This window comes from Lygodium microphyllum, chromosome 10, assembly GCF_053477565.2.
Source record: "Lygodium microphyllum isolate KBCC chromosome 10, Lygodium_microphyllum_v1.1.10, whole genome shotgun sequence".
Classification (NCBI taxonomy): Eukaryota; Viridiplantae; Streptophyta; class Polypodiopsida; order Schizaeales; family Lygodiaceae; genus Lygodium; species Lygodium microphyllum.
This window is the reverse complement of record NC_141144.1, coordinates 36655291-36682469: the sequence shown is the minus strand read 5'-3', so window position 1 is coordinate 36682469 and position 27179 is coordinate 36655291. Positions and strand designations below refer to the sequence as shown.

The 27179-nt window shown below is 41.3% G+C and overlaps 2 protein-coding genes across 2 annotated transcripts; both read right to left on the bottom strand.

The window, feature by feature from the left end:
* Positions 1-26942, bottom strand: LOC148029875 (Exostosin family protein). Its single transcript, XM_087686171.1, has 9 exons — positions 26534-26942; positions 25609-25889; positions 25165-25311; positions 24995-25059; positions 24811-24880; positions 24132-24359; positions 23872-24015; positions 1536-1671; positions 1-1384 (listed from the first exon to the last, which is right to left on the bottom strand). The coding sequence occupies exons 1-9, from the start codon at positions 26637-26639 to the stop codon at positions 1155-1157; spliced, it is 1407 nt and encodes a 468-aa protein (XP_087542297.1). The 5' UTR covers positions 26640-26942; the 3' UTR covers positions 1-1154.
* On the bottom strand, positions 17054-18915 carry LOC148029876 (uncharacterized). The gene has a single exon (XM_087687148.1). It carries the CDS (start codon positions 18848-18850, stop codon positions 17057-17059), a length of 1794 nt encoding a protein of 597 aa, XP_087543274.1. The 5' UTR covers positions 18851-18915; the 3' UTR covers positions 17054-17056.
* Positions 26943-27179: the final 237 nt, after the last annotated feature.

Below are 27179 nucleotides of genomic sequence, written 5' to 3'. Positions count from 1 at the left end.
AGCAAGTCAACCTTGCGAATCATCTTTTTTATAGATAGCAGTGATATCGTTTACATAGGTGTCTATAACCTTGATTTTTGGACATCTAGATGAGTTGTGTGTCAAAAGAGTAATCATTCATTCATACAAGCCACCTCGTCCACATAAGCCTTTTGAAAGGCGAAAGGCACCATAAATTTCTCATGTGGAATTGAAATTCAAGATTTGAAGTAACATCTTTTACATTTTAATCACATTCTCTAATTATATTCCTAACACCATCTAATGACACCTGCAAATTTGACATTATCCAAAAGCATTGAAACAATTCAAAAATGGGGCAAGAATATAGTTTACTCCATTCCATGCACAAGGAATCCAAAACTGCCACATCCATCCTTAACCTATGCAACTTTTGATTGGTGTAGTTGACTATTTTGTCAAATCAATCTAGTTGTTTGTGAATTGCTGATACACTTAGTTAACTTGTCTCTTCAAAAAAATTTAATCAGGGACACTCCAAACCACAGTTGTACAAGCGCGCCATGCTCCCTCAAATGTTTTATATTATGTTCTAATTGATGATGATCTCTCATCACATGCAACGAAACTGGGATTGAGACCTTACGGACATCACATGTCACTTTCAAGGCTAGGCTTACTTAAGTGAACCCAATGGCCACAAAACACATGGATATCATGAAAAGACCAAGGGATATGCCCAAAGACCATCAGACAAAAATGGACGCAACAAGGTCAATACTCTTAATCACTTGTTGCATACCACTTTTGTCCAATGGTGCATGGGCCTTTCTTCCTTGGACTTTTCATGTTATTCACATTGTGGTCATCAAGGCTAGCTTCCTACTCCGTTCTTCCATTGTTTCTCCTTGCTCACACACTTTTGTTGGTGTATCTAGTTTGTGTTCAGCCTAGTTTCATGTTCTTTGCTTCTGCTTCTTGTCATTCTGACAGTTAATTTGTTGCAGTTTGCTGAATGAGGAATGCCCTTAAAGAGATTCCTTGTTAAGACAAATCTCCATGGATAAGAACTTCACATTTTCCATCTATTTATGCACATGGCTGTAACTCTTTTCAATGAGTGTTGATACAAGTTGTAACATCCAAACTTCTTTAATACCTTTGGATATACACTCTTGATAATCAAAAATTTACTAAGGGAGAGGCAGTGGAGGATACCAATTTTGAAGAGGAGACAACTGTCTGTCAACAATAGATCCATTGTGCAGCCAGAATGTTTCGGCTGACTGATGAAAGAGTCTAACCTTGCGCTGAAGCTCCCACAAAATCCCTGTCATCGCGGTGCAACCTTCGCTTTCTGGTGCATAAACAAACAGACAACGGACTTGCCGACCCCTAGCTAGCATTTTTTCAATGTCATCATCTGAATATAGAGCACCACAAGGTCTTAAATCCTCAAAAAGGCAGTTTACATGAGCCTATCTTGCCACATACACATTGAGAAACATGGAAGATATGACTCCAGGAGCATTGACGGTAAATTAACGAGCTCAAAATTCTCACATCCGTCATACCTGGAATGGATCTTAAATAGTTTAGCAGCCCCTCGCTGATCTTTGTTGATGGCCATTTGATGGAAAATTGAGAATAATCGAGCACATTTTGAAAAGGTAATTCAATCTGATCTGACAAAATAACAGGGACACACTCCTGTTCACCAAAACAGACTCTTCAAAGTCAATTACAAAGGTAATTCAATCTGATCTGACAAAATAATGGACACACACTCCTGTTCACCAAAACAGTCTTGTCTGTCAATTACTAAGGGCAAACGAATTTGTACTCAAATACCACATCAGAAATATCAAATATTTTCACTAATATGCCAAAAAAGTCAACTCTGTAACACATGCCCACACATGCTTGCACACGCACAGACAGACACGGGCACACACACACACACAGAGAACTTAACAGAGGTGTTAATCACACAAACTGGATTATCTTTTCACTCTAAAGATGGTAAAAGGGTCCATAATAATAAACGAAACCAAAATTCAATTGAGGGGTATGGATGGGTCCATAATGCAGCTGGAGTTCTTGCTGCTCCCCAGCCTGCTATGTCATCAGTCAGAAACCCTACTGCTACATTTCTTAGTGGAAGAGGCTGCCCTGCTGCCACATCATCCAGCAACCTTTCTCAGTCACCTCTGCCCTGATCCTTGAGACATGGAGCTTTGACTCTTGAGACATTCCATAGCTGGTGTTGATCGTGCTTTACATGTTGTACATTTTGGGTTTCTCTATGTTTGCCATACTGTTTCTTTAAATGGAAGCAGAACCCGTGCTCTTATAAAGAGTATCCTGCGAACGTCCTGAAAACTTGGCAATCCAGAGCGAGGTAACCACAAAACGTTTCACCCTCGAAACATTTCACTCCTGAAACGTTATGTTTCACCCCGAAGCATTTCACCTTTGGGCAAGTCCCAAGCGAAACACCAAGTACAATGGTTGAATAATACTAATGAGACAGTTTTCTATAAACAATGAGTTACAACTTACACAATTTATACCATGTGAATATCAACAAATCATGTGTATCCTAATATATATATATATATATATATATAGTCCAAAAATCCCCAAAAAGCAAGAAAATTGTCCTCACCCCAATACTGGTCCTCACCCCAATACTGGTAGTGCTTACAATTATAAGTTTGTTTGTTTTCAGCCCTTGCATTGAGTGCTTGAGCATATTTTTCTTAGAGTCTCAATGGATCAGTCGAGTGCTATCCTTCAAGCCATTCAAAGTCTTAGAGAGGAGAATCAGAAAATTCGTGAGCAACTTTTCAAACTAGAAAAAGTTGAGAATCCCAAAGAATTCAAGGAAAGAAGCCCATCTGCTTCAAGGAGACAAAGCCATACCAATGAAAGGAGCCGATCAAGAAGTCCAACTATTTCTAAGAGGCAGTCCCATTCTACTTCAAGACAAAGAAAGAGATCGCGTCGAAGCTTATCCTCTTCTTCAAAGTCATCTGGCGCCTACTCCGATGGACTCTCTTCTAGTGACGAAGAGTCACACCCTTCTCGTGGAAGACCTCATCATCGTCAAAGGCGTCGACATTCTTCACCCTCGTCTCCATCTTCATCCCCATCAAGCACTTCATCATCTCCAACCTCAAGATCTGGGCATGGACGAAGGCATAAGAAGAAGAAGAAGACTAAGTCACTATCTCAACTTGAAAAGAAAATCAAGTTCAGTATATACGATGGTTCTCGAAATCCTGATCTTCTTCTGAAGTTTATTCATCAATTTTAAATTTTGTATGGTCATGACAAGTATAAAGAAAAAGAAAAGATTAAGTTTGCAGCTTTATATTTGACCGACTTAGCCCATACTTGGTGGACGGGTTTGGAATATAATCATGCTGCCCAAAATCATGGCGGTCGCCAATTTCTTCCTGTTCATTTCAAAAGAGATGTAAAAATGAAATGGGGTCGGCTTTAGCAAAGGAAAAATGAGTCACTTGGTGACTATACCAAGAGATTTTGGGAGATACTTTTGAAGGTCCAACATTTCAAGAAGATCAGCAGTTCGGAAAAGCTTAGGAAGTTTCAAGGAGGTTTGCATTTTAAACTTCGTACTGCTCTTAATCATTATCATTGTTCTAGTCTTAGGAAACTCATTGACCATACTGAGACATGGGAAATTGAGCACAATGGCAACAAATCATTCCCAAAGAATGATAAGAAGAGAGTAGCCGATGATGAGTAGTATTCAGCCCCAAATGAAGGACAAAAACAGCGGCAAAAGCAGCCATCAAATCAAAAGAAGATGAAGCCCTATGCACCTCCTAATGCTCCTCAATTTCGCTCCAATCTATACCCACAAGCAAAGCAACTTTCCGAAGAAGAAAAGCAGCGCTTTATGAAAGAAGGGAAGTGCTTTAAATGTGGACAAACAGGCCACATAGCGAAGCAATGTCCAAACAAAGGACAAAGCAAGGTTTCTGACAACAAGCCTAAGTCGCCAATGAAAATCAATGCTATCAATGATATAGTTGCAAACACAACTCACACTCCAGAGATGCGCAAATTATTAAAAGCTTGGGGACAGTTGCAAGGTAAGCAAGCACTATTCTTGATAGATCTTGGGGCGAATGAAAAGGTCATTTCCTTGCAATTAGCTAAAGAGCTTCGATTAAAGAATGAAGAGATGGATACTCTAGCAGAAGTTCGCCAAGCTTTAAATGCCGATGAAGGTGACACAGTGAAGACTGTGACACCCTACATTGGCAAGCTCAAGTTTCAAATTCAAGGCTACAATGACGAAGATACCTTCTGGAGACCTTGATGGTTGCGATGTGATTCTTGGCATGCCCTGGAATCATAGAGTAGATTCAACCATCTTCTCTCAGAAAAAGAAGGTAGAACTCACCAACAAAGGCAATAAGTACGAGATCCAAGCTGGAGTTTCTGGAGACACCATACCTATGGTAAGCCATATGCAAGTCTCTAGAGCAATTAAGGATTGTGTTCAATGTTGTTTGCTTTATGTCACTGATGTGAAAGATAATATGAATGCTGAAAACCAAGAGCGACTTCAGCTCTTGGAAAAGTATAAAGATTGTTTTTCGGAAGATCTTCCTTATCAGCTTCCCCCAGAAAGGCCAGAAGACCATCATATTGATATTATTCCGGGCAGTTCTCCTCCTAATATAGCACCATACCGTCTGAGCCGTCCTCAGCAAGAAGAAATCAGAAAGCAAGTCGAAGACCTACTCAACCGTGGGCTAATTAGGCCAAGTAGCTCACCATTTTGTTCATCGGTTCTTTTTGTTCAAAAGAAAGATGGCACATTCAGGATGTGCATTGATTATCGAGCCCTCAACAAAATCACTGTGAAGAATCGGTTTCCTATTCCTAGAATTAACGACATTTTGGATCGTCTAGGAGGCTCAAAGGTTTTCAGCCGCATTGATCTAAAGAGTGGTTATCATCAAATTAGGGTAATACCACAAGATGTACACAAAACTGCTTTCCCGAAGACCTCTTTCCAATGGAAGGAAAAAGAGAAGGCAGCCTTCACAAGGCTAAAAACAGCTTTTACTTCTGGACCTGTTCTTATCATTCCAGATTTGGTAAAACCATTTGTGGTAGAACCAGATACTTGCGGTGATTGTATTGGTGCAGCGCTAAATCAAGAAGGCCATGCCGTAGCCTTTGAAAGCCGCCATCTAAATGATGTGGAGAAAAGGTATGACATTTATGAAAATGAGCTCTTAGCAGTGGTTCATGCTTTGATGATATTCTTATCTTTAGCAAGAATGAAGAGGAGCATCATCAGCACTTGGAGATTGTTCTACAATTACTTCAACAAAATCAACTCTTGGTAGAGTGAATTTTTCATGCATAAAATAAATTACCTTGGGCATGTCATCTCTTCTGAAAGGATTCAGATGGATCCTGAAAAGATCAAGATAATCCAAGAATGGTCTCATCTTCATGATGTACATGAGGTGCGATCATTTCTTGGCTTATGCTCTTATTACCGCCGCTTCATCAAGCATTTTGCACATATGGCTTCTCCACTTCATGACCTTACAAAGAAGAAGACCTCTTTTCAATGGAAGGAAAAAGAGAAGGCAGCCTTCATAAGGCTAAAAACAGCTTTTACTTCTGGACATGTTCTTATCATTCCAGATTTGGTAAAACCATTTGTGGTGGAAGCAGATGCTTGCGGTGATTGTATTGGTGCAACGCTAAATCAAAAAGGCCATGCCGTAGCCTTTGAAAGCCGCCGTCTAAATGATGTGGAGAAAAGGTATGACATTTATGAAAAGGAGCTCTTAGCAGTGGTTCATGCTTTGAAGATATAGAAACATTATCTTTTAGGCAATGAATTCCTTATTAAATATGATCATCAGAGCTTAAAGTATTTCAAGACTCATCAAAAGCATTTGCAGGAGAAACATGCAAGATGCAAAATTTCTTATCTATGTTTCATTTTCAAATTATGTACACTCCAAGGAAACAAAATATAGTTGTTGATGCACTTTCTAGAGTGCCTCGCATTGCAACTATTACAATGGCTCATCATGAAGATTTTCAAACGATGAAAAATACTTATGATGAAGATACTGATTTTGCCGCAATTTGGTCAAATTTACAGCAAGGAGGTTCTCATCCAGATTATTCCATCAAAGACGGTTACCTTCTCATGAACAATCGCCTTTGTGTCACTCTTCCTGTTCGACAAAAGGTGCTTAAAGAAAGTCATGAACCCCCTTATGCAAGGCATAGAAGGAGGGCAGCCTGCAATTGAGCGCTACTTTTATTGGCCAACATTACGAAGAGATACACATAACTTCATTGAGGTTTGTCTAGTATACCAAAAATCCAAGTATGATAGACAGAAGACTCCAGGATTATTGCAACCTCTTCCAGTGCCCAAAGATCCATAGGAATCTATCACAATGGATTTCATCTCAGGTATTCCAAGAACACCTCAAGGTCATGATATGATTTGAGTCATAATTGATCGATTCAGCAAGCAATCACATTTTATTCCATGTCATAAAACATTGAAATCCGCACAAGCTGCAAGACTTTTCATTCAACATATCTTCAGATTACATGGTATGCCTTCTGAGATCATTTCAGATAGAGACTCCAAATTCACAAGTAAAAGCTCCAAATGAAATAATACAGGGTAAAGTGATTCCTCCTCCAATTATTCGCACTAAAGATAAGATTTTTGCTGCTGATGAGTTTGCTTCAGATTTAAAAACAGCAATGGATCAAGTTCGAGCCACTATCAAAGTTGCCCAAGAGCGACAAAAGAAGCAAGCAGATAAACAAAAAAGACCTTTGGCTTTTGAAAAAGGTCAATATGTCTTGCTAAAGTTTGATAAAAGCAGGCTCAAACAAGGTTCCGATCAAAATTCATCTTTTCCAAAGCTCTCCAATAGATACTTTGGACCCTTCAAAGTGATTGAGAAAATAAATGAAGTTTCTTATCGACTTGAGCTTCCTGCTCATTGGAAAATACACAATGCTTTTCATGTAAGTTTGCTAAAACCTTACATAGGACCAGAACCAAAGGAACCCATTACTGAAGATCCCCCAGAAGTTGAAGAAACAGAGCAACTCTTGAAACCTGAACAGATTTTGTTTCACAAGGATCGAACCACGAGAAGTGGCCTTGTGACACGAAAATTCTTACTAAAATTCAAGAATCTACCCACAACAGATGCACAGTGGGTAGATGAAAAATTCATGAAGGATTACCCAGACATTTATCAAGAAGCTTTTCAACTGAGGACAGCTGAATAAAAGCCAGAGGGCTGTCACAACTCTATAGAAACAGAATTTGAATCATTTTTCATTAATTTGTCTATATAATGATTTATTAAATTTGTTTTCTTTGCACTAATTAGATATAAAGAAAAAGTGCATTGGAGCTGGCCACTGATGAGTGGTCACAAGTTATGGTGGACCCACGCGGTGGGTTAGAAAAAAGATAGTTCACACTTCCACCTATATGGCCCGATTGGGCGCCTGTGACCAGAATGAAATGCACATTTCTTTGCATAGGAAAGTCACATGAAGATTCTGATACCGTTTTTGCGATGTACACGGAAAAAGCTTTCATATGACACCCATATTGGAAGGTCCCTAAATTTTAGGAGCCTCGAATTAGCCTAAAAATGCTAGCCCTAAAAAATAGGAATGTGATTCTAAAAATAGTAAATTCTGTACTTTGACTCTGCTTACGAAATTTGGTTATTTCTATTCTTGACAGTATTCAACCCAAAAAGGAAGGCTATAGAGAAGAGACAAGTGTCAAGACACTTGTTACACAAGTTTCCAAGAGTCCTACCACTTGTCACATCTCATGACATGTGGCTGGACACTTCTTGTGCTACTCCACTTTCCCCTTTTGTACTAGCTCTTCCCTCTCCTATAAATAAGAGCTCGTTTTTCTTCATTCAGCATCATTTTTCTTTGTTGTAAACTCATGTACAGCACCTACATATAACCAGAAACTGGCCCCATCCATCCCCATCATCATCCCCCACTCCTCCATTATCAAATTCCTCCATATTCCCTCTTCTATCACTGCTGTTTTACAGGACAGCAAGCCTGTAAATTCATTACAGCACCTCCTTCTCGAGCTCTTTCTTCCATCTTAGCAACAAGAAGCAAGCCCTATCCATGTACTGCTGATCAACGATGGAGAAAGATTGATTTCCCCTCTTTCTTTTTTCATACTATAAAGAAATCAGTTCTTATCATTGCATAATAGATAATGCATGTGTGTTTGTACATCTTTGCATGATCTTGTGAGAGTAAGAATTACTTCTCCTCACTCTCAGGGTGATTGTAACTAAGCTCTTCCCTAAGGGACTTGGGTAGAGCAGAAATACATTCCTTCCGGGGGGTTTGCCCATCTTCAACCCTCAATCTTGTCTCCATTACTTTTACATTTTCATGGCTGTAATTTTGTGAGTAATTTTCATTTTCAGCTTTAAGTGTTCATTCTCTTTTATATTAAATCTTGAAAACAAGTGAATATCATAATTGTTAAGCACATTACGTTGTTCGGGGCGTTTACGTCGGCTATCCAATGGCCTACCAAGCCCTACAAAGGCAGATAGAACCACATTGAACTTTTTTTTTTGTAATGAGTGAAATTTTATGGGATACGACCGATTGAGTAATAGTGACCCAAAAGATGGAAGTAGAGAGGATACATCCAACACATCACAAAACAGTACAAGCTTACCCATCCACTCAGGGTGTTGATGATGAGGAAAAAATAGGGGATGAGATATCCAAGTGATGAAGGAGTATGGCGGTGTGGTGACAACAGCCGTCAGTGGAAAAAGCTTAAGATCCACTCAAGTAGTGCTCTGCACAATGAGATACAAAGTATGCTACATGCTGAAGAATGTTCATGCAGCAAGTGCCACTTGGACAGTGTCCCTCACGGAAAAATTGTTCACTTTCCCAAGCGTCCTAGTACAACGATGATGAAATCATGCAATGCAAAGAGTAAGATACAACAGGGGGAAGAAGCCGATGTCGAAGACAAAGTGCTAAAGCCTATAGAATACCAAGAAGGGTAGGAATCCTCTCTCAACCTGAAGGTGGATACCGAAGAAGAAGAGGAGCTTGATGTCGATCTTCATATGGTGCCAAGAACCATAAGGAATGAAAGAAGATGAAGTGGATGAAGCACCCTGCTAGAAGAGCAAGGTAGAAGTCACCGCCATGATAGCATCGAGAGAGATGCTGCACAATCCGCCTCGGAAGGGAAAACCGCCGTGCTGAAAGAAGAGCAAGCACTCCTAGGATGATGAAACCATGAAAGGAATGGTACGCATCCCCACGTTTCTAGCCCAGGTAGGACCAAAGCAATCTACAAGTTAGCTATACACTGAAAGACAAAACCCTACGAAAGAGATGAGAATCTACAAACACAAAGGTCAGTGGTGAGATGCTCCAAAGCAAAATATAACAAAGAGAAAATCTAACTCAAAATAAATACAATGAATGTGCATGTGTGTGAGTAAATGCAACGGAAGATAAAAGAATGGAAAAGGGACAATGAATCCTTACGGGCCCGACTCTAAGAGTGCGAAAAATGAATGCTAGACTGACCTAGGGTATCTGAAAGGACCTAGAGACATGCTAGTCTAAGAAGGTGGCCACCATCGCGTACGTCCAGTAGTAGAGCGCTGCCAAGGGAATGCCTAACAAGGTGAGGAGGAAGGTGAGATAGATACATGAAGTGCAACGGGATCGGAACCTGCAAACCAATCAGCCAATCCCTCAGGGATAGTGAAAGAGATGGGCTGCTGAGATTGTACTCAAGCCACATGTCCAGCAGCAACAATGGGTATTGAAGGAGCAACAATGGGTATTGAAGGAGCAGATGAAGTAGGAGAGGAAGGCATAGCCCCACTGGACTGTGCAATCGCAATGGTCTATAGAGGCTTTTTAGATGGAAGACCTTGGGCCTTGGAGCGACACTCCTCGTCCACATGGCCTGCTTTATGGCAATGTGTGCAAAACCGGTTTTTCTTAGGAGTTGCTGCCAAATAGGTCTAGATTCTTTGGTTTATCTGAGGAAGAGGAGTACTCAAGTACTTTTTGCATGAAATTAAACCAAGTAGTGAAATTTAACCCATTAAAACGTATCTTATCTGTGAAGGCATTCTTGGCCATTGCAACAAGAGTGGTAGTACTCGGAGATGGGTAGTGTGAAAAAGTGTAGTATAGATAGGATGGGGAAGTGGAGTACACTTAGGAGTGGGCCCCAAAGAGCCCACCAGGCATGCGGGTAATGTGCAAGGTAGATCCATAGGTAGGGATGGGTTGACTAGGCATGGGCATGGTAGCCACATGAGGAACCCAAGGAGATGGGATGGAAATACGGGGAGTAGAAAAGGAGAATTCCTGCGTAGGTGCAACCCAAGGAGAGTGGAAAGACACACCATAAGCTGAGGATGGAAACCCCTGCGTATGAGTGGTCATGTGAGATGTGAAGCTAGGAATATCGACCCAAGAGTTATGGATATGCTCATTTGTTGAAAGGTAAAAGGATGGGTTGACTAGCCATGGGCATGGTAGCCACATGAGGAACCAAGGAGATGGGATGGAAACACGGGGAGTAGAAAAGGGGAATTCCTGCGTAGGTGCAACCCAAGGAGAGTGGAAAGACACACCATAAGCTGAGGATGGAAACCCCTGCGTATGAGTGGTCATGTGAGATGTGAAGCTAGGAATATCGACCCAAGAGTTATGGATATGCTCATTTGTTGAAAGGTAAAAGGCACTGTGTTAAAGAGTCGCATTCTCCCTAACGAAGTACCATGGCGCAAAGAGGTAGAGAAAGGGGTGGAGAACGAAATAGTGAGGGGGGATGCCCCTCACAATCGACCTAGGAGTTATGGATGTGCTCATTTGCTGAAAGGTGAGAGGCACTGTGTTAAAGGGTGGCATTCCCCCTAACAAAGTACCATGGTGCAAAGAGGTAGAGAAAGGGGTGGAAAACGAAAATGTACTAGGAGCGGAGATGAAAGATCTAACCCCTAGGGTGTGTGATGCAGATGTGGAGTGTAATCCAAGGTTTTGGAAAGATAATGAGAGGTGATCAAGGTGTGATATAGAAGAGGGTGGAATGGGAGGAAAGTGAGAGGTGTGTGTGATATGCTCAAATGAAACAGAAGCTATAGATATACCTGAATTTTGTCTGCTTCGTGAGCCCCCTCTATTGAAGTTCACATACGCAAAGCCATCCGAATCCTGTATCTCAAAAGAAGAAACAGATGAGGGTTTAGATTCATACAACACAAAAGAATTGTATAAACCTTTCATTGGACCTAGCTAAGATGATAAAGATGGATCACCAGATGTTCCGAATGCCGTATGTCCTCCATGATTAGAGAGGTAGCCGGCCTCAACAACCGGTCCGGATGTGGTAGCAAAACTAGGAGTTAGAGAGGTAGCCGGCCTCAACAACCGGTCTGGATGTGGTAGCAAAACTAGGAGTGTAAACATCACCGTACTTGTTGCAATAGTACTCCTCAAAGTCCTCCTCTGTCATATTAGTAAAATCTAGTGAAGGTGGACTGTCGTCCTCCTCACGCAGTCCATAATGCCGTCTCAGGATTTCCAATGATGGAGAAGCCTGATAAGACATCCTAGGAACTAGAGAAGGTGTTTGGGACATTGTGATTCGGTCATGAGTCGTATTGTGTGCCTCGCACAAAGACTAGCTCTCCACAATATCCATAGGATACTCTTTACCAAGAGCATTGGCTCTGATACCATGTGAAGAAAATTGCTGCGGTTTGCACTGAGGACACACAGAGTGTACAACCATGACACGAACACAAAGAGACAGACGTAGACACAAAGAGAAAAACTCAAATCCTAAACGCAAAACTCAAAACTCAACACAGAAACTCAAACACAAACAGAAGAAGGGAAAGAGAGAACACAACTCTGAAGTGAATGAATGTTGTAAATGAATGTAAGAGTGTACACTGTGCTCAAGGGCAAAGCAATATCGAAGTGTGACATCCACCGAAGATGGATCCCAAGTGTTATGACCACTAGTCGGAGTAACAAAGTGAGAGAAACACTAAACGCTGATCACCACTGAGGCGATTGCAGAGGATGATGCCTGATGATGTGGGTGAAGCAACAAAACGTAGCAGTAGAATGCCATAGTAAAATATCACAGTAAAACACACCACTAGAACGACGCAATAGAACACCGCAGTAGAACGCCACAGTAGAATGAGGTGATTGATGCCAGGAGGCATATTCCACGGTGGATTCCGTGAGGTTTTACGGTGGATTCCCTAAACTTAGATGACCGGGGCTCATACACAAAGTGGATTCTTTCTGCGAGAAGTTGATGGGGACGCCTGTCCTTTTTGGGCGTTTCATTAATTTAGTGTGTACATGGGTGACTCCATAGCGGGTGATTCCGCAAAATGCATATTAAATTAATAAACGTTTATGAGTTTAGAGTGCGCACTCGTAATAAATTAAGGTTAGGATTTATTTCTAACCAATTGATTTATTTATGTAGCTGAAGACTGCTAGGTATTCACTTTTGTCGGTTTAATTGTATTATTTTACTAACGATTGTGAATGCTTCAGTTAATGTGTAGAGATAGCAGCAGTGGCGGAGGAAAGCATTGGAGTTTAGCGAGTATTCGACCTATGGATTATATTTTGATAGGCGCCACGCCTATATTTTGTCATGTCTATTGAGGCATCGAGTATTTATTATTATTTTGTATGCGCCTATGCGCACGGATATGTTATTTCTATTTGGACATTGTGTTGGGCGTGCCAGACTCTATGGGCACCGTCCATTAGCTTTATTTCTTATTTTTGTAAAAGGCAAACTCAAAAGCTAAAAGTTTGTCATATTTTTGTAAATTGGGCTATTATTGAGCATGAAGATGGAAATATACATAAAATACATGCTTTGTGAAGCGCTCACACAAGGCATGGGGGGAGATTGAACCCAATTGGTCTCTTGCTCTTGTCGTTCATGCTTTTTACATTGTTTTTTGTGCAAAAAGGTAGAGTTCATTGTTCTTGGGGACCTTCCGGGATTCACTACGTGAGCATACAGCGACCGATCTGCGCACCAGTGGTATCAGAGCGGAGCTGAGATCAAGAGCTTCCAATCGCTACCCATCTCGTACGAAGGCGGAGCTCCTGGAACGATCGGGCTCTGCGGTCAATCTCGTCGCGAACCGTCGATACAAGCAGACTTCTAGCGATCAAGAACCCCTGTTACTACTCTCAGATCGCGAAGGACCAGGCTGTACAGGCGGAGGACCACGCATTCATCTCCTTCATCAAGTCGTCAAACAGTGAGAGATAAGCTCATATCTTTCATAGCTAAATAAGCTTTACCCTTAAAATTTTCAAAGCTTTAGCTTCTTGCTTTAAGCCTCATAAAAAAAACGTCAATTGTTGAGGACGGCGGGCTGTTCTCATGGCCGAAATTTGCACCGTGGACATCCTCTTGTCCTCCAAAACGCCGTTGATCAGAAGCACTAAAGCTTCTTATTCCCTTAAGTCAAGCTATACTACTCGAGTCAGGCAAGGCAAGCAAGTCAACAAACTTCAAGTCCTGCACTTCTGAAATCAAGTCCTGCAAGTCAACTGTGATCAAGTTCTGCAAGTTCACTAAGTCGGCTAAGTCTGCAACTCTGCAAGTCAAACTAGTCAACTAGAGTCAGAACTCACTAGTGCTCAAAACTCCTAGAAGGGTTGTTCCTGCGCAGAAACTCTGAACTGCAAAGTTGTTCGTGGCAAAGTATTCTACCCATACGCAGGTTCGCTGAAGTATTTTCAGCATACGAAGAAGAAAATATTACAGATTTTCTGAAAATTGAGAAAGAAATACCCAAAAACACATAGCCTTGTAATCCCGAATTTGAGCTACGCTCATCCCGCTAACCTGATTTTGAGTGAGAAATGTCTTTTGAGTTTTACAGGATGACGGAACCACATATGGATGATCCTATGGCTGAAGACGACCTACCTGAGCCTACCGTGGAACAAAAGCTAGATCTAATCATGATGCAATTGGAAGAAGAACGAAGGGCTGGGCAAGCATTGCAAGCGCAATTGGCAAAATTACAAAGAGCATCTACCGACAAAGAAGAACCTCAAGCTGAAGATTTAATTCGACGTACCATCGACGCCACTCTTGAAGCTCAAACCATTCGCAAGGAATCAAAGATAAGTAAACGAAGTTTCAAATTTCGCACTTTCAATGGTATACGAGAAGGAAAGACTGTTTTATCATTCATTAGCCAGTTTGATGACTATTTCCATGAGAAAACCTATCCAGAAAAAGATAAAATCAAGTATGTTACTAATCATTTGGTAGACAGAGCATCACTTTGGTGAACTGTAGTACGCAAGAGCATAGAATGTCCTGCTACTTGGGAAGATTTCAACAAGAAGTTCATGCAGAATTTCATTCCACCGCAATTTCATGAGAAGGCTATCAAGCAATGGGATCTACTCCAACAACGGGATCGTGAGCCTATACCACAGTATACAGAGCGTTTTTGGAATGCACTCTTACAGCTACGCATGCTTGAAGACGTACCAGAGACGACACATAAGCGGAAGTATATGTCCGGACTTCTTGGGCATTACTACGCTGAAGTGAACATGTTCAAGCCTGCTACTCTTGAAGACGCCATCTCACTAGCTCATGACACTGAAGATAAGTTACACGGTAGAGACAGACGACCACAGCAATTCCAAGCCAATGGTAATTATGGATCTAAACAATTCAATTCCAATTTTAGAAGGTTTAATCCAGGTCGTTTCTCTTCACCATCTTTCCGCAAGAATTGGGCTAAACCACCTGCATTACCATCCAATGTCAATCCAAATCCTAAGCCTATTCCACAAGCAAATCCAAATGTACCCAGACTCCCCGCCATTGCAAATAATATAACCAAAGCCAAGCCAATAGTATGCTATAAATATCACCAGCCTGGACATCTCGCAGCAAATTGTCATTCAAAGAAGCCACCAGCACATATCAACTATCTTGGAGCCATGGACGAAGATGAACATGAGGATATGCCTGATTTCACTGAAGATGAGGACGACACTACTACTATTTCTGATACTTTACCAGATATGCCTACTCCTCATTCATTATTGACTATGAAATGTTTGGTGCATGGAAAGGAAAAGACTATCTTGCATGATGACGGTAGTACTCATGACTTTATTTCAGCAAAATTGGTAAAGGAATTGAAATTACAGACTGTACCTACACATTATCTCATAAAAGCTGCATTTCTAGGCACTAGATATAATGGTACACAAGAAGTGCAAGATTTAGAGATTCAAATTAGTTCATACACTGAAAAAAGAAATTTCTTAGTTGTTCCATTACAGTCGAGTGACATTATTTTAGGAATGCCTTGGCGACACCAGCATAACCCAGATATAGATTATTCCACACACACAATGAATATTAATTTTCAAGGAAGATCTATTACATTATATGGTATGCATGTATCTAATGTTTTTCCACTGCTTTCGCATACTCAAGCAAAACGTGCATTACGCAAGAGTACTAAATCATATCTCATTTGGCTGAATGAATTGCAAGTAAAGGAAAATCATATGCACCCTAGGCATAAAGAATTTCTTGCATATTTTAAGGACTGTTTTGCAAAAGACCTACCACCAGGTTTACCTCCTTCACGTCCAGAAGACCATAAGATTGATTTGATCCGTGGCACATAACCACCTTGCAAAGCACCATATAGGCACAATCAGATAGAGCAAAAAGAAATCCAGAGTCAAGTTGAATAATTACTAAATAGAGGTTTAATACAACCTAGCAGTTCTCCATTCGGTGCACCTGTATTATTAGTCAAGAAAAAGAATAATACCTATCGTATGTGTATTGACTACCGAGCTTTAAATAAGATCACTGTAAAGAATAGGTATCCTATACCTAGAGTTGATGACCTTATGGACAAACTGCAAGAATCTTCTATATTTAGTAAAATTGACCTTAAGTCTGGATATCATCAGGTGAGGCTAGATAAATCTGACATATTTAAGACTGCATTCAGAACACAGTTTGGCCATTACGAATTCTTAGTCATGCCATTCGGATTGACTAATGCACCTGCCACTTTTAGTAGAATCATAAACCGTATCTTTCTGAAATATCAGTACTGTGTGATTGTTTTCTTTGATGATATTTTGATGTTTAGTCAAAACGAGAAAGAGCATTATGAGCATTTGTCATTAGTTTTTCGATTATTGAAAGAAAATCAATTGTTTGCAAATCCTGAAAAGAGTGAATTCTTTAAGACAGAAATTGAGTATTTAGGTCATATTGTATCATCTGAAGCAATTAAAGTTGATCCTAAGAAAATTGATGCAATATTGAATTTGCATGTTCCTAAAAACGTGCATGAGTTACGCTCATTCCTTGGTCTTGCTAGTTTCTATAGGAAGTTTGTACGTAATTTTTCATTACTTGCTTTACCATTAACCAAACTTCTCAAGAAAGGAATTGTCATAGTTACCAGGAACGGGGAACGGGGAACGGGAACGGGAACGGGAACGGGAACGGGAACGGGACCCCCTGGAACGGGGGGAACGCCCAAAGCGAGGGAACGGGAACGGTGTATATATATATATATATATATCCTCTAGAGAGAGAGAGTCAACACTAGTCTTAGAATCTAGAGAGACAGATCATATCTATTATCAACCATGAATTATAATTCATGAAATTAGACTCTAGAGACATAATAATCAAGTTTCAACTTTCAACAATAATAAAGATTCAAAACATTGTAACCAGCAATGGATTGTCGCATTCATAATTCAACACTGTAATCAACAATGTTGTATAAGTCCAACTGGCAACAAGTGTGCATTGCAAAAACACAAAATATGCACTAAACAGTAAACTTTAAAGCCTAAATAGTAAAGATCCAAGTTACAAGAGCTCCAATTTTCAAGTCAATACTCTAAAGTTCCAAAAGGCTAGCTACTAAGTGCTCTGATTCATGGAAGATGGCTCCACTGTGCCTGAATGCTCATCCTGCTGAACAACATCCTGCCCATCATCATCACCATCATCATCATCGTCATCTTTTTCCCAACATATAAAAGAATCAGCCTTTGCAACTGATGTACGAGCTAGCAAGCGAAGATTGGAGCTCACATAAACTAGGTCATTAGTCTTCATTGTACCAAGACGATTTCTCTTCTTTGAGTGAATGTGATTGAAGGAGCTCCATAGTTGCTCTAAACAAGAAGAGCTAATTGTTTGGCTAAGAATACGAATAGCCAAACTCTGCAACTCTGGAGCTTCTGCCCCATAGTCCTCCCACCATAAAGCAGCCCCAATATTTGTCATGTCCTCTAGTGCATCCTCTGTACCAAACATCCCTAATGTTTGTCGATATACAGAGAGCTGATTTTTAATTTTGCGTTGCATTTCACGGCTAGGATAAAGCCTTGCAAGCAATGTGTTCCAAGCCTTGACCACCTCAAGGTCTCTTTCTTGCATCTTTCCTTGAAACTCAGGATCAAGCACATATGCTGCAGCATGCATAGGAAAGTCATACTCATTCCATCTGCTGATGCATAACTCCTTGATTTGCTCATACCTATCTGCATTTGGTTCCAAACTCTCCAACCTCTCAATCATGCGATCCATACCTTCATAGATCTTCCCAATGCATGGATCCATGCCATCTGCAAGCCTCAACATGTGCATAATAGGATCAACCATTTGGTTGGTGCGATTAACCTCATCCCAAAAATCTCTATCAGAAACATATGCATTACATAACACAGCAGTAGCAGTGGCAGCCCCAGTCCAATTTTCATACTCATCACTAGCAAATAGCTCCCTAATTGCACCTTTGCAATAGTGCAATCGACCAAGCATAAGAAAGTTATATGCAAATCGTGTATCCGAGTATTTAAGAAGTTCTTTGTCACTTCTCTTGCGAAACTCAGCATGCAAGTACTGATGATTACATATAAATGTGATAATCTTGTTGCCTTTCGCAACAAGAGATGCAATCCATGGCAAGTCCCCAATATCCTTCAACAAGTTATTCAAGCAATGCGCCATGCATGGACTAAAGGTGATATGTGGATACATTGCCATTAAAATGTTTCCTGTTGCCCTGTTTGTAGATTCACCATCTGCCACAAACTGCACTACATTTTCTGCCCCAACAGCCTGCACTCCCTCGCACCACTCGGATGCCAATACATCTGCACTCTTTCCAGTCTCTGAAGCATCATGACTACCAATGAAGTATACATCTCCACGAGAATATGCAACAATACCATGTATGGACCTATGGCGTGTGTCACTCCATCCATCTGCTATCAATGTCACTCCATTTCTTACCCATTGATTGCGAATATTTGCTGTTGCAATCTCTATGGCTACTTTCTCCTTTTGAAGCAATGTAGTCCTGATAGTTTCTGATGAAGGGGGCTTATATGTGGGTCCATACTCTGCAATCTTTGTCACCATATTTAAAAAATAAGGTGACCTGGCTGATTTGAATGCAATATGGTCATGGTAAAAAAAGCGTGTCACTGCTGCATCTGTTTCCTCTTTTTTCTTTGGTTCCCATGAAGTGTGCAATGAACTCTGTTTAGCACCACGACCTGTTGCCATTGATGGCCCACGAGAAGGCTGCGTAGCCACTAATCCTGGTGGTCTTCTGCATGAAGCACCATGCCCTGCTGGTCTTGGAGTCCATGTTGTTGGATCCACTGCTATATTTGGCGTCCTCCTGGCATGTGAATTCCCCATAGATGTGGCTATGCGGTCAAGTAACTCCTGCCTTTTCTCAATTGATACATTGGTGCAAAAACGCACCTCTTTCCCCTCCTCATGTAGAAGATTGGGTCTCACTTTATCAGCCCCACTAGTGCGAGCATAAGGGCAAAGTTTGCATTTCCAAGGGCGAGCCCCTCCACCTCTCAATGGCACCCCTGCATCTACCTCATCCCACCATGACCAAGTAGTGCTTCGACTTCGTCCTGTTGTTGACGAAGTACCTGCTGAGGATGATGAAGATCCCATAGATATCAATGCTGCCATCTATATAGAAGTGACAAATAATCAGTACACTGTAAACTTCAATGAAATTAGTAATTACTGAAATTTGCAGCCAACATTTCAACATCCATGCGTCAAAGTTCAATGAAAACCAAGGTCCAAAGTGTACCGTGTGCCGCACGCGACGTAGGCGGGAGACTCAGAGGCAGGTGGGAGAGTCAAAGCCGAGCAGAGCAGCCTGCAGGCGGAGGAGCAGGAGCAGGCGGGGCAGGTGCACGGAGCAAGCGAAGGAGCAGGTCCCAGGAGCAGGCGGAGGAGCAGGTCCCAGGAGCAGGAGTAGGCGACGGAGGTGCACGGAGCAGGCGGAGGAGCAGGAGCAGGAGCAGGCGGAGGAGCACAAGCAGGCGGGGCAGGCAGGGCAGGCGGGGCAGGCGCAGGGGACAGGCGGGGCAGGCGCAGGGGACAGGCGGGGCAGGCGCAGGCGCAGGGGACAAGCGCAGGCGCAGGGGATAGGCGAGGCAGGCGCAGGGACAGGCGACAGGGAACAGGGAACAGGGAACAGGTCCAGACGCAGGCGACAGGTGGAGGGGACACTCGACAGGCGCACGCGACAGGCGGAGGGGACAGACACAGGCGACAGGCGACAGCGGGAGGCGGGAGCGAGCTGTGAAACGTCAACAGATTTTTTAAAAAAAATTAAAATTTTACATACCTGGGCTGGAACGGCCGTTCCAAACAGGGAACGGCCAGGGAACGGGATGGAACGGGCTGGAACGGGCCAGGGAACGGGCTGGAACGTTTCGCCGGCGTTTCCTGGGCTCGTACCTCCCGGAACGCGTTAATCCGTTCCTATGCGCCGGAACGGGCGTTCCCTGTTTCTATGGGAATTGTTTATCAATGGACCGAAACTCAACAGAAATCCTTTGACTTATTGAAACATGCATTAACCAATGCCCCTGTTTTACAGTTGCCTAATTTTAATAGACCATTCTTTCTAGTTATGACTGATGCTAGCGGATCAGGAATAAGAGCCGTACTAATGCAAGACAACCATCCAATAGCATATTCTAGTTATAAACTGAAACCTTCTGAGCTAAAATATTCCACATATAACAAAGAACTATTAGCAGTAGTACAAGTATTAAGACAGTGGAAACACTACTTAATGGATTCAGAATTTATGATAAAGACCGACCAGCAAAGCATTAGACATTTACTTAGCCAACCCCAAATTTCTGACCGTCATATCAAATGGGCTTCCTTCATTCAAAGTTTTCATCCTATCATTCAATACCAACCTGGAAAAGAAAATGTAGTTGCTGATGCATTGAGTAGAAGACCTACAATTCATAATATTTCTGTTATATCTTTTGATTCTTTGATTGCTATGAAAGATACATATCACCAGGATATTACTTTTCATTCTGATTGGAATAAATTAGTTCAAAATAATTTCATTCCTATTGATTTATTGTCATATAATGATGGATTTATGTTTTATGAAAAAAGACTGTATGTTACTATTCCATTCCGATCTTTTATTTTGAATGAAATTCATTGTCCCCTATATCAAGGTCATAGAGGTATCATATCTACATTACGTATGTTAACTGAAGATTTTTATTGACCACATATGGAGACAGACGTATCTAACTTCGTTTCTGAATGTTTAATTTGTCAAAGAATTAAGAGACATGGTAAACAGTATGGATTACTAATGCCTTTGTCTATTCCATCTAAACCTTGGGAACAAATTTCCATGGATTTCATTACTGGTTTATCAAATACTAAATCTAACCATGACATGATTTGGACAGTTGTAGATAGATTTAGTAAGCAAGCTTATTTTATTCCATGTAAGAAAACTTTAACAGCAGCACAATTGTTTTTTAAAACTGTTTTTACTAACCATGGATTGCCAAAAGTTATCATTTCAGATCGTGATTCTAGATTTTGTAACAATTTTTGGATTACTCTCTTTGCTAATCTAGGCACAAAGATTGATTTCTCATCTGCATTTCATCCAGAAACAAATGGACAAACAGAAGCCACAAACAGCACCATTCTAGATCTTTTACGTACATATACTATCTCTAAACCTCAGACATGGAACACTCATTTGCATTTATTACAGTTTGCATATAACAATACACCGCACACATCTACAAAGAAAGCACCATTTGAAGTAATTTATGGATATAGATTATCTACACCTGTTGCATCTTTGTCTAATAGAATTCAGAGTGCTGATGATATTGCTAGTATACATAACAGTATTTTTGATGAGGTTAAGGATATGATTGCTAAAGCCCAGCAATCATATACCAAACAAGCCAACAAAAAAAGACAAGCTATGAATTTCAAAGTTGATGATTATGTTTGGCTCAGAATAGAAAAACGTAGACTGCAAAGTGTAGATAGACATCCAGTTGTCAAACTAGCTCCCAGATTTTATGGACCATTTAGAATCATTCATAAAATTAATAATAATGCATTCAAGTTAGAATTACCATCTCATTGGAAAATTCACAATACATTTCACATTAGCTTATTGAGACCATTTAGAGGCCAATTACCTGTCCACCCTGTTTATGAAAACCCACCTTTATTAGAGGAAGAGACTGAAATACTTGAACCAGAAGCTATCATAGACACTGATTATATGACCACTAGAACTGGCCGAAGGTATTCTAGATGTCTAGTAAAATTTAAGAACCATCCTGTAGAGGAAGCACAATGGATACACGCTAGAGACTTAAATGCTTTTCCCACTCTGTTAGCTCCACATTGAGCTAATAGCAATTGAGGTCAATTGCTATTCCACCCCGGGGATATGATGCCAGGAGGCATATTCCACGGTGGATTCCGTGAGGTTTTACGGTGGATTCCCTAAACTTAGATGACCGGGGCTCATACACAAAGTGGATTCTTTGTGCGAGAAGTTGATGGGGACGCCTGTCCTTTTCGGGCATTTCATTAATTTAGTGTGTACATGGGTGACTCCATAGCGGGTGATTCCGCAAAATGCATATTAAATTAATAAACGTTTATGAGTTTAGAGTGCGCACTCGTAATAAATTAAGGTTAGGATTTATTTCTAACCAATTGATTTATTTATGTAGCTGAAGACTGCTAGGTATTCACTTTTGTCGGTTTAATTGTATTATTTTACTAATGATTGTGAATGCTTCAGTTGATGTGTAGAGATAGCAGCAGTGGCGGAGGAAAGCATTGGAGTTTAGCGAGTATTCGACCTATGGATTATATTTTGATAGGCGCCACGCCTATATTTTGTCATGTCTATTGAGGCATCGAGTATTTATTATTATTTTGTATGCGCCTATGTGCACGGATATGTTATTTCTATTTGGACATTGTGTTGGGCGTGCCAAACTCTATGGGCACCGTCCATTAGCTTTATTTCTTATTTTTGTAAAAGGCAAACTCAAAAGCTAAAAGTTTGTCATATTTTTGTAAATTGGGCTATTATTGAGCATGAAGATGGAAATATACATAAAATACATGCTTTGTGAAGCGCTCACACAAGGCATGGGGGGAGATTGAACCCAATTGGTCTCTTGCTCTTGTCGTTCATGCTTTTTACATTGTTTTTTGTGCAAAAAGGTAGAGTTCATTGTTCTTGGGGACCTTCCGGGATTCACTACGTGAGCATACAGCGACCGATCTGCGCACCAGTGATAGCAGCAATCGCAAAGGCTGGACCGCCACGTGGTGGGAGACTGATGGCTGAGATCTGCACAAGGGTGAGAAACCTGCACAGGAGGGATGAGGCTGAATGGGGGCAGCCTGTCTATTTATAGATGTGGAAGGGTGCCCCAAAAATTAGGGTTTCTGAGAGACCACTAAAACTCTCTTAGACCACTTCCCTTTTTAGGGTTTTTCATTAATTAATTGTGTTCTGGGGCTGTTCAAGAGTGCTAATCAGCTGAAAAGCGTGTTTTAGCGCAACAGCAGGCTGCCCTGCTAGAGGACATCACCATCAGTGAAGGAAGCCCTTCCTACTGCCACCAGCCTGCTACATTACCTGTCAAAGACCTGCTGCTGAATTTCTTGGTTGGAGCAGGCTGCCCTGCTGCCACATCATCAAGCAACTTGTTTTCTTTCAGCCTGGAGCTGTTCTATCATGTTCTCATTCAGCATTCTACAGATTGTGTTCTACTTGTTATTATACATTTTGTGTTTCTCTGTGTTTGCCATACCCTTTCTTTATAAAGTCCACATAAGCCTCTAAAATCCCTTCATATCTATCATAGGCTCACAATGGATGTGTCCAAAGTAATCCATTCTTAGTAGTCCAAGATTGCAACTCTCATTCCAAATCATGGGTGCTAAGAGTGGAATGGCCCTCTAACCAAGTCAAGGGCTTGAGATTTACAACTCTTTCAAGGAGTTCTTGCCGCATCAAAGACTACTGGTTCATAGCAAAGCAGATGTTGCCTTGAGAATATTCCCAATGCAAATGAGCAAATGGGATAATTTCTAAGCTTAATCATTCACCTAAAAACTCGAATAAATACAGAAATTTGAATCACAATGCATATATCAGCACAGAAGTGGGAACAACCAAACTAATTTAAAATAAAGCACAGAAGCAACAGTGAAAGAGTTCAACAAGAAGCACACACATACTTATATGCAAACCTCATAGCAAATTAAAGTAATTCATAATATAGAAAAGCTTTCAACAGCATAGATTAGCAGTGGACACAAACATATCTCTAGTTGAAATCTCAGCAGCCAAGGGTACTCACAATAAAAAATGATTCATAGAACCGAAGGGTCCAAGATGATTCTCCTCGTGGAGCTAAGCAAAATTTGGCATTGCGAAGATGCTCGAAATACTCTCTTCTACCTAATTTCATGGAGCCACTAAACACCAGTTCCGGGGCTTCCAGCTGCACATACGCACAGATGCATGAAATACAATGGATATAAAGGACATGATTCATCTGATAATTCGTACAAAAGCAAGATCACTCTACTATAATCTGTTGATAAATTGATTTGCCACCTGATCTGGAAACCTCTTAGCAAGCTCTATGAGCTTAAGTCTCCCACTTTTTCCTTGTGCGCGTCCAAGAAAATTTGCGATAAACTTCCTTTGTGACAGGGGTAACGGTTGGACCAAAACATCTGATGCAGATACAACCAAGGATATTGTCTCATCAACATTTCCAGGGATAATGATATCTTTCCAAGTATGAAAAGCACTTGTTCCACGCTTGTCTGTTCGGTCTCCCTATCAGTTCAGATAATATGAAAAAAAGATAAGAAGAGCACTAAACATACAACCAGAGAAGCCAACAGGCAGCAACAAGAACCCAATTTCTGAAAGACAACAGCTCTGCAAGTCAGCCAGCTTAAACAGCCCTAAACTCCTTTCTAATCTTTCTCAATATGAACTAGCTACACCAGAATTATATGCACTTGACAAAGACAACAAAATGATGAGACTCTGCATATACTGCTGTGGTCTAGGAGGAGGAACTTGAATTTACTCACTACCCCCACATAGAGGAAGGCTCAGTTTGAAAGTACACAGATTCCTTAGATAATTTGTTTCCACTTTCAAACACTACAACATTTTTCTCTCATGGGACCAATGATGGATGTATTGGAGTCGTAATCCATTAACAGGTCCGAAAACCTGTAGCAAAGCGCATCATGCTCCATTTCTTTACGATGCTTACCTCAGGTGTAAGAAAAATGGACCGATTCAAATATACCGCCCAATCCTTAAACAAATGAGCACCAGCTCCACTGCAGGTCACATAAGAAGAGGTTGGGAATGAAATGACAACAGTTTAAAGTTTGAAGCAGACACACAAGGCTCTCCTAGCAGCTGGTTGACTAATTCACCTGAGCTAGAGGTACCTTGGAAAAACAAATATATGATCGCGTCCAGCAGAGCGCCTAAAGTATGGCATCTGTTGCAAGATCTATACATGGTGAAACAAACATACGGTCATGACAATTGATGAGCAAAGTGTGTAACCAACCAACAAATAACACTTCCAATGATTTCAAAGGTCCAACCTACTAACATGAACAAATGTATGGTTGATTTCTTTGTCATTCAACCCTCCACTCATTCGCACGCACTTCACATAGGAAGGTACAAAAAATAGTTGTGCATCCTCCTTGACAAGTGTCCGAAACTTCGACTTCAATAAGAACTGGTGGATTTTGACCTGCCAGCAACACAGCAACAGTTGGAGCATGCCAAATTATAGTTTTTAATATAGAAACTCATCCTTGGATGACAGAAAACACTTAGCGCCTAAACATTAACATAAACTTATCACTGAAGATAAGTTGGAACCAGTGAACTTATGTCCCCTTCCACTGTGTTCAGCAGAAATGAGTGGCTCATCGTGATAACACAGAAAATGCTTGCACAAAGCCAGTTGCATTGCAGATTCAAATTCTCAGCAGATTTTACAAAATATTTATTTTAACATTCCAAAGCAAGACTGTGAATGTGATACCTGAGTGCCCCATTGCCCCTTGGAACAAAGGGTTGAATCAATTTTATGATCACGACCAGACATCAACTCTTTAAGGCCTGACACCTCCCACTCCTCATATACATAAATACGCAAATGCAAGTGTGAACCATATCCAGCTTCTGGCCATCCTTCAGTTTGTGGGAAGACATCTGACAGTGAACCATAGTGCCTATACTTTCCTGAAGACTGAACCCTCATACCAGAACTTGCCTTTGGATGCCTTTCACACTGGCTCAAATACTCATCCAAAGACCGAGTACCTATCCACATGCACACACAATGTTGATTGTTCAGAGACAGATGCTATTTGAACTACATTGATCCAATCACGGTGTCCCCAAACATCCACGTGATAACCAACTGGACATTGTTAAGCTTGCTTTTCGAACTACATTCGATCCAATCAAGGTGCCCCCAACCAACCATAGGAATGTTTGAGAACTTGACGCTTTAGACAAAAAGCTCAATCGTCCCAAAAGCTTAAGCGAAAGACCCTTGCTAACTGCCTGCACTCACTACTTGTCAAACATAACCCACAACAGTCACAATAAGTTTCAGGCCACATTGTGAATTACAAGAACGTCATGAGCTTCTGCGAGGGAGGGACCACCTACCTCGTTAGGTGCAATCAGGGGCAGGGGGCTGCTGGCCTAGCTAGGTATGCAATGCCTCCCGAGGAAAAGCTAATGATGTTGAATATTGCATCCAGCTAGGTATGGTGTGCTTCCAGAGTAGAAGCTCATGATGCCGAATACTGTAGGCGAGAAAAATTAAAAGGCCTGAATACCCCAGGCCGGTAGCCCCCTGCCTCCCACCACACCGAGCAAGGTATGGGGTGTCTCCCAAGGAGAAGCTTATGATGTTGAACACCGTAGACTAGAAATATTAAAAAGCCTGAACTTACAAATGAAAGTGATCAAGACGAGAGCAAAAGCTCCGACGAGAGAGAAGGGTGAGCAGGTCTGAAGGCCAGCGGATTTGGGCTTGCCACTGCTTAGCAAGGGCGCCATGGATTGCTATACAAGCAGCTCGGATCGGGAAGCTGGGCTCCCGGATTTCTTTGTTTCCCGAGAGGGCAATCCTCTTTTTTCAGCTGGGGTGCTTCTTTGTAGCTGCTTGCGCCATCTGCATGCCTCTTGATGCCCAGTCCCAAAACAAACCAACCCGTCCCTTTGAAATCGACAGAGCAGAGCTGTCTCACATTGAAAATGCCGTGTACGACACTTCGCTGAAGAAGGAAAACAAGGTCACGTGAGACAGAGATCCGTTGAAATACTTGGCTATCATCACTTGCAAGGGGGAAGTTGAAATACTTGGCTAGGATCACTTGCAAGGGGGAAGTTGAAGGGACTTTGCATTTTCACTTCAAAGGTGATACCTCATCAACAAAATGCACCCCATGAGTGTTTAGAGCCGCACTTAAGGCATCTATGTGGATTGTGTGAGAACCAAGGTTCAACCCCCCAGGACGAATTGGTGGATTTCAAGCTCTACTTGTATGGGGTGTTTTGAAGGTCTCTTGTGAATTCCCAATGATATGGCCTTTTTTT

Bases quoted from the DNA above. Each gene is read 5' to 3' on its own strand.
- LOC148029875 (XM_087686171.1), bottom strand. From the start codon at position 26,639: ATGGCGCCCTTGCTAAGCAGTGGCAAGCCCAAATCCGCTGGCCTTCAG. The intron at 25,312-25,608 runs GTATCACATTCA...TGTTGCTGGCAG, and splicing joins AGGGGCAATGGGGCACTCAG to GTCAAAATCCACCAGTTCTT. The intron at 25,060-25,164 runs GTTAGTAGGTTG...CACCATGTATAG, and splicing joins TCAACCATACATTTGTTCAT to ATCTTGCAACAGATGCCATA.
- LOC148029876 (XM_087687148.1), bottom strand. From the start codon at position 18,850: ATGGGGAATTCACATGCCAGGAGGACGCCAAATATAGCAGTGGATCCA.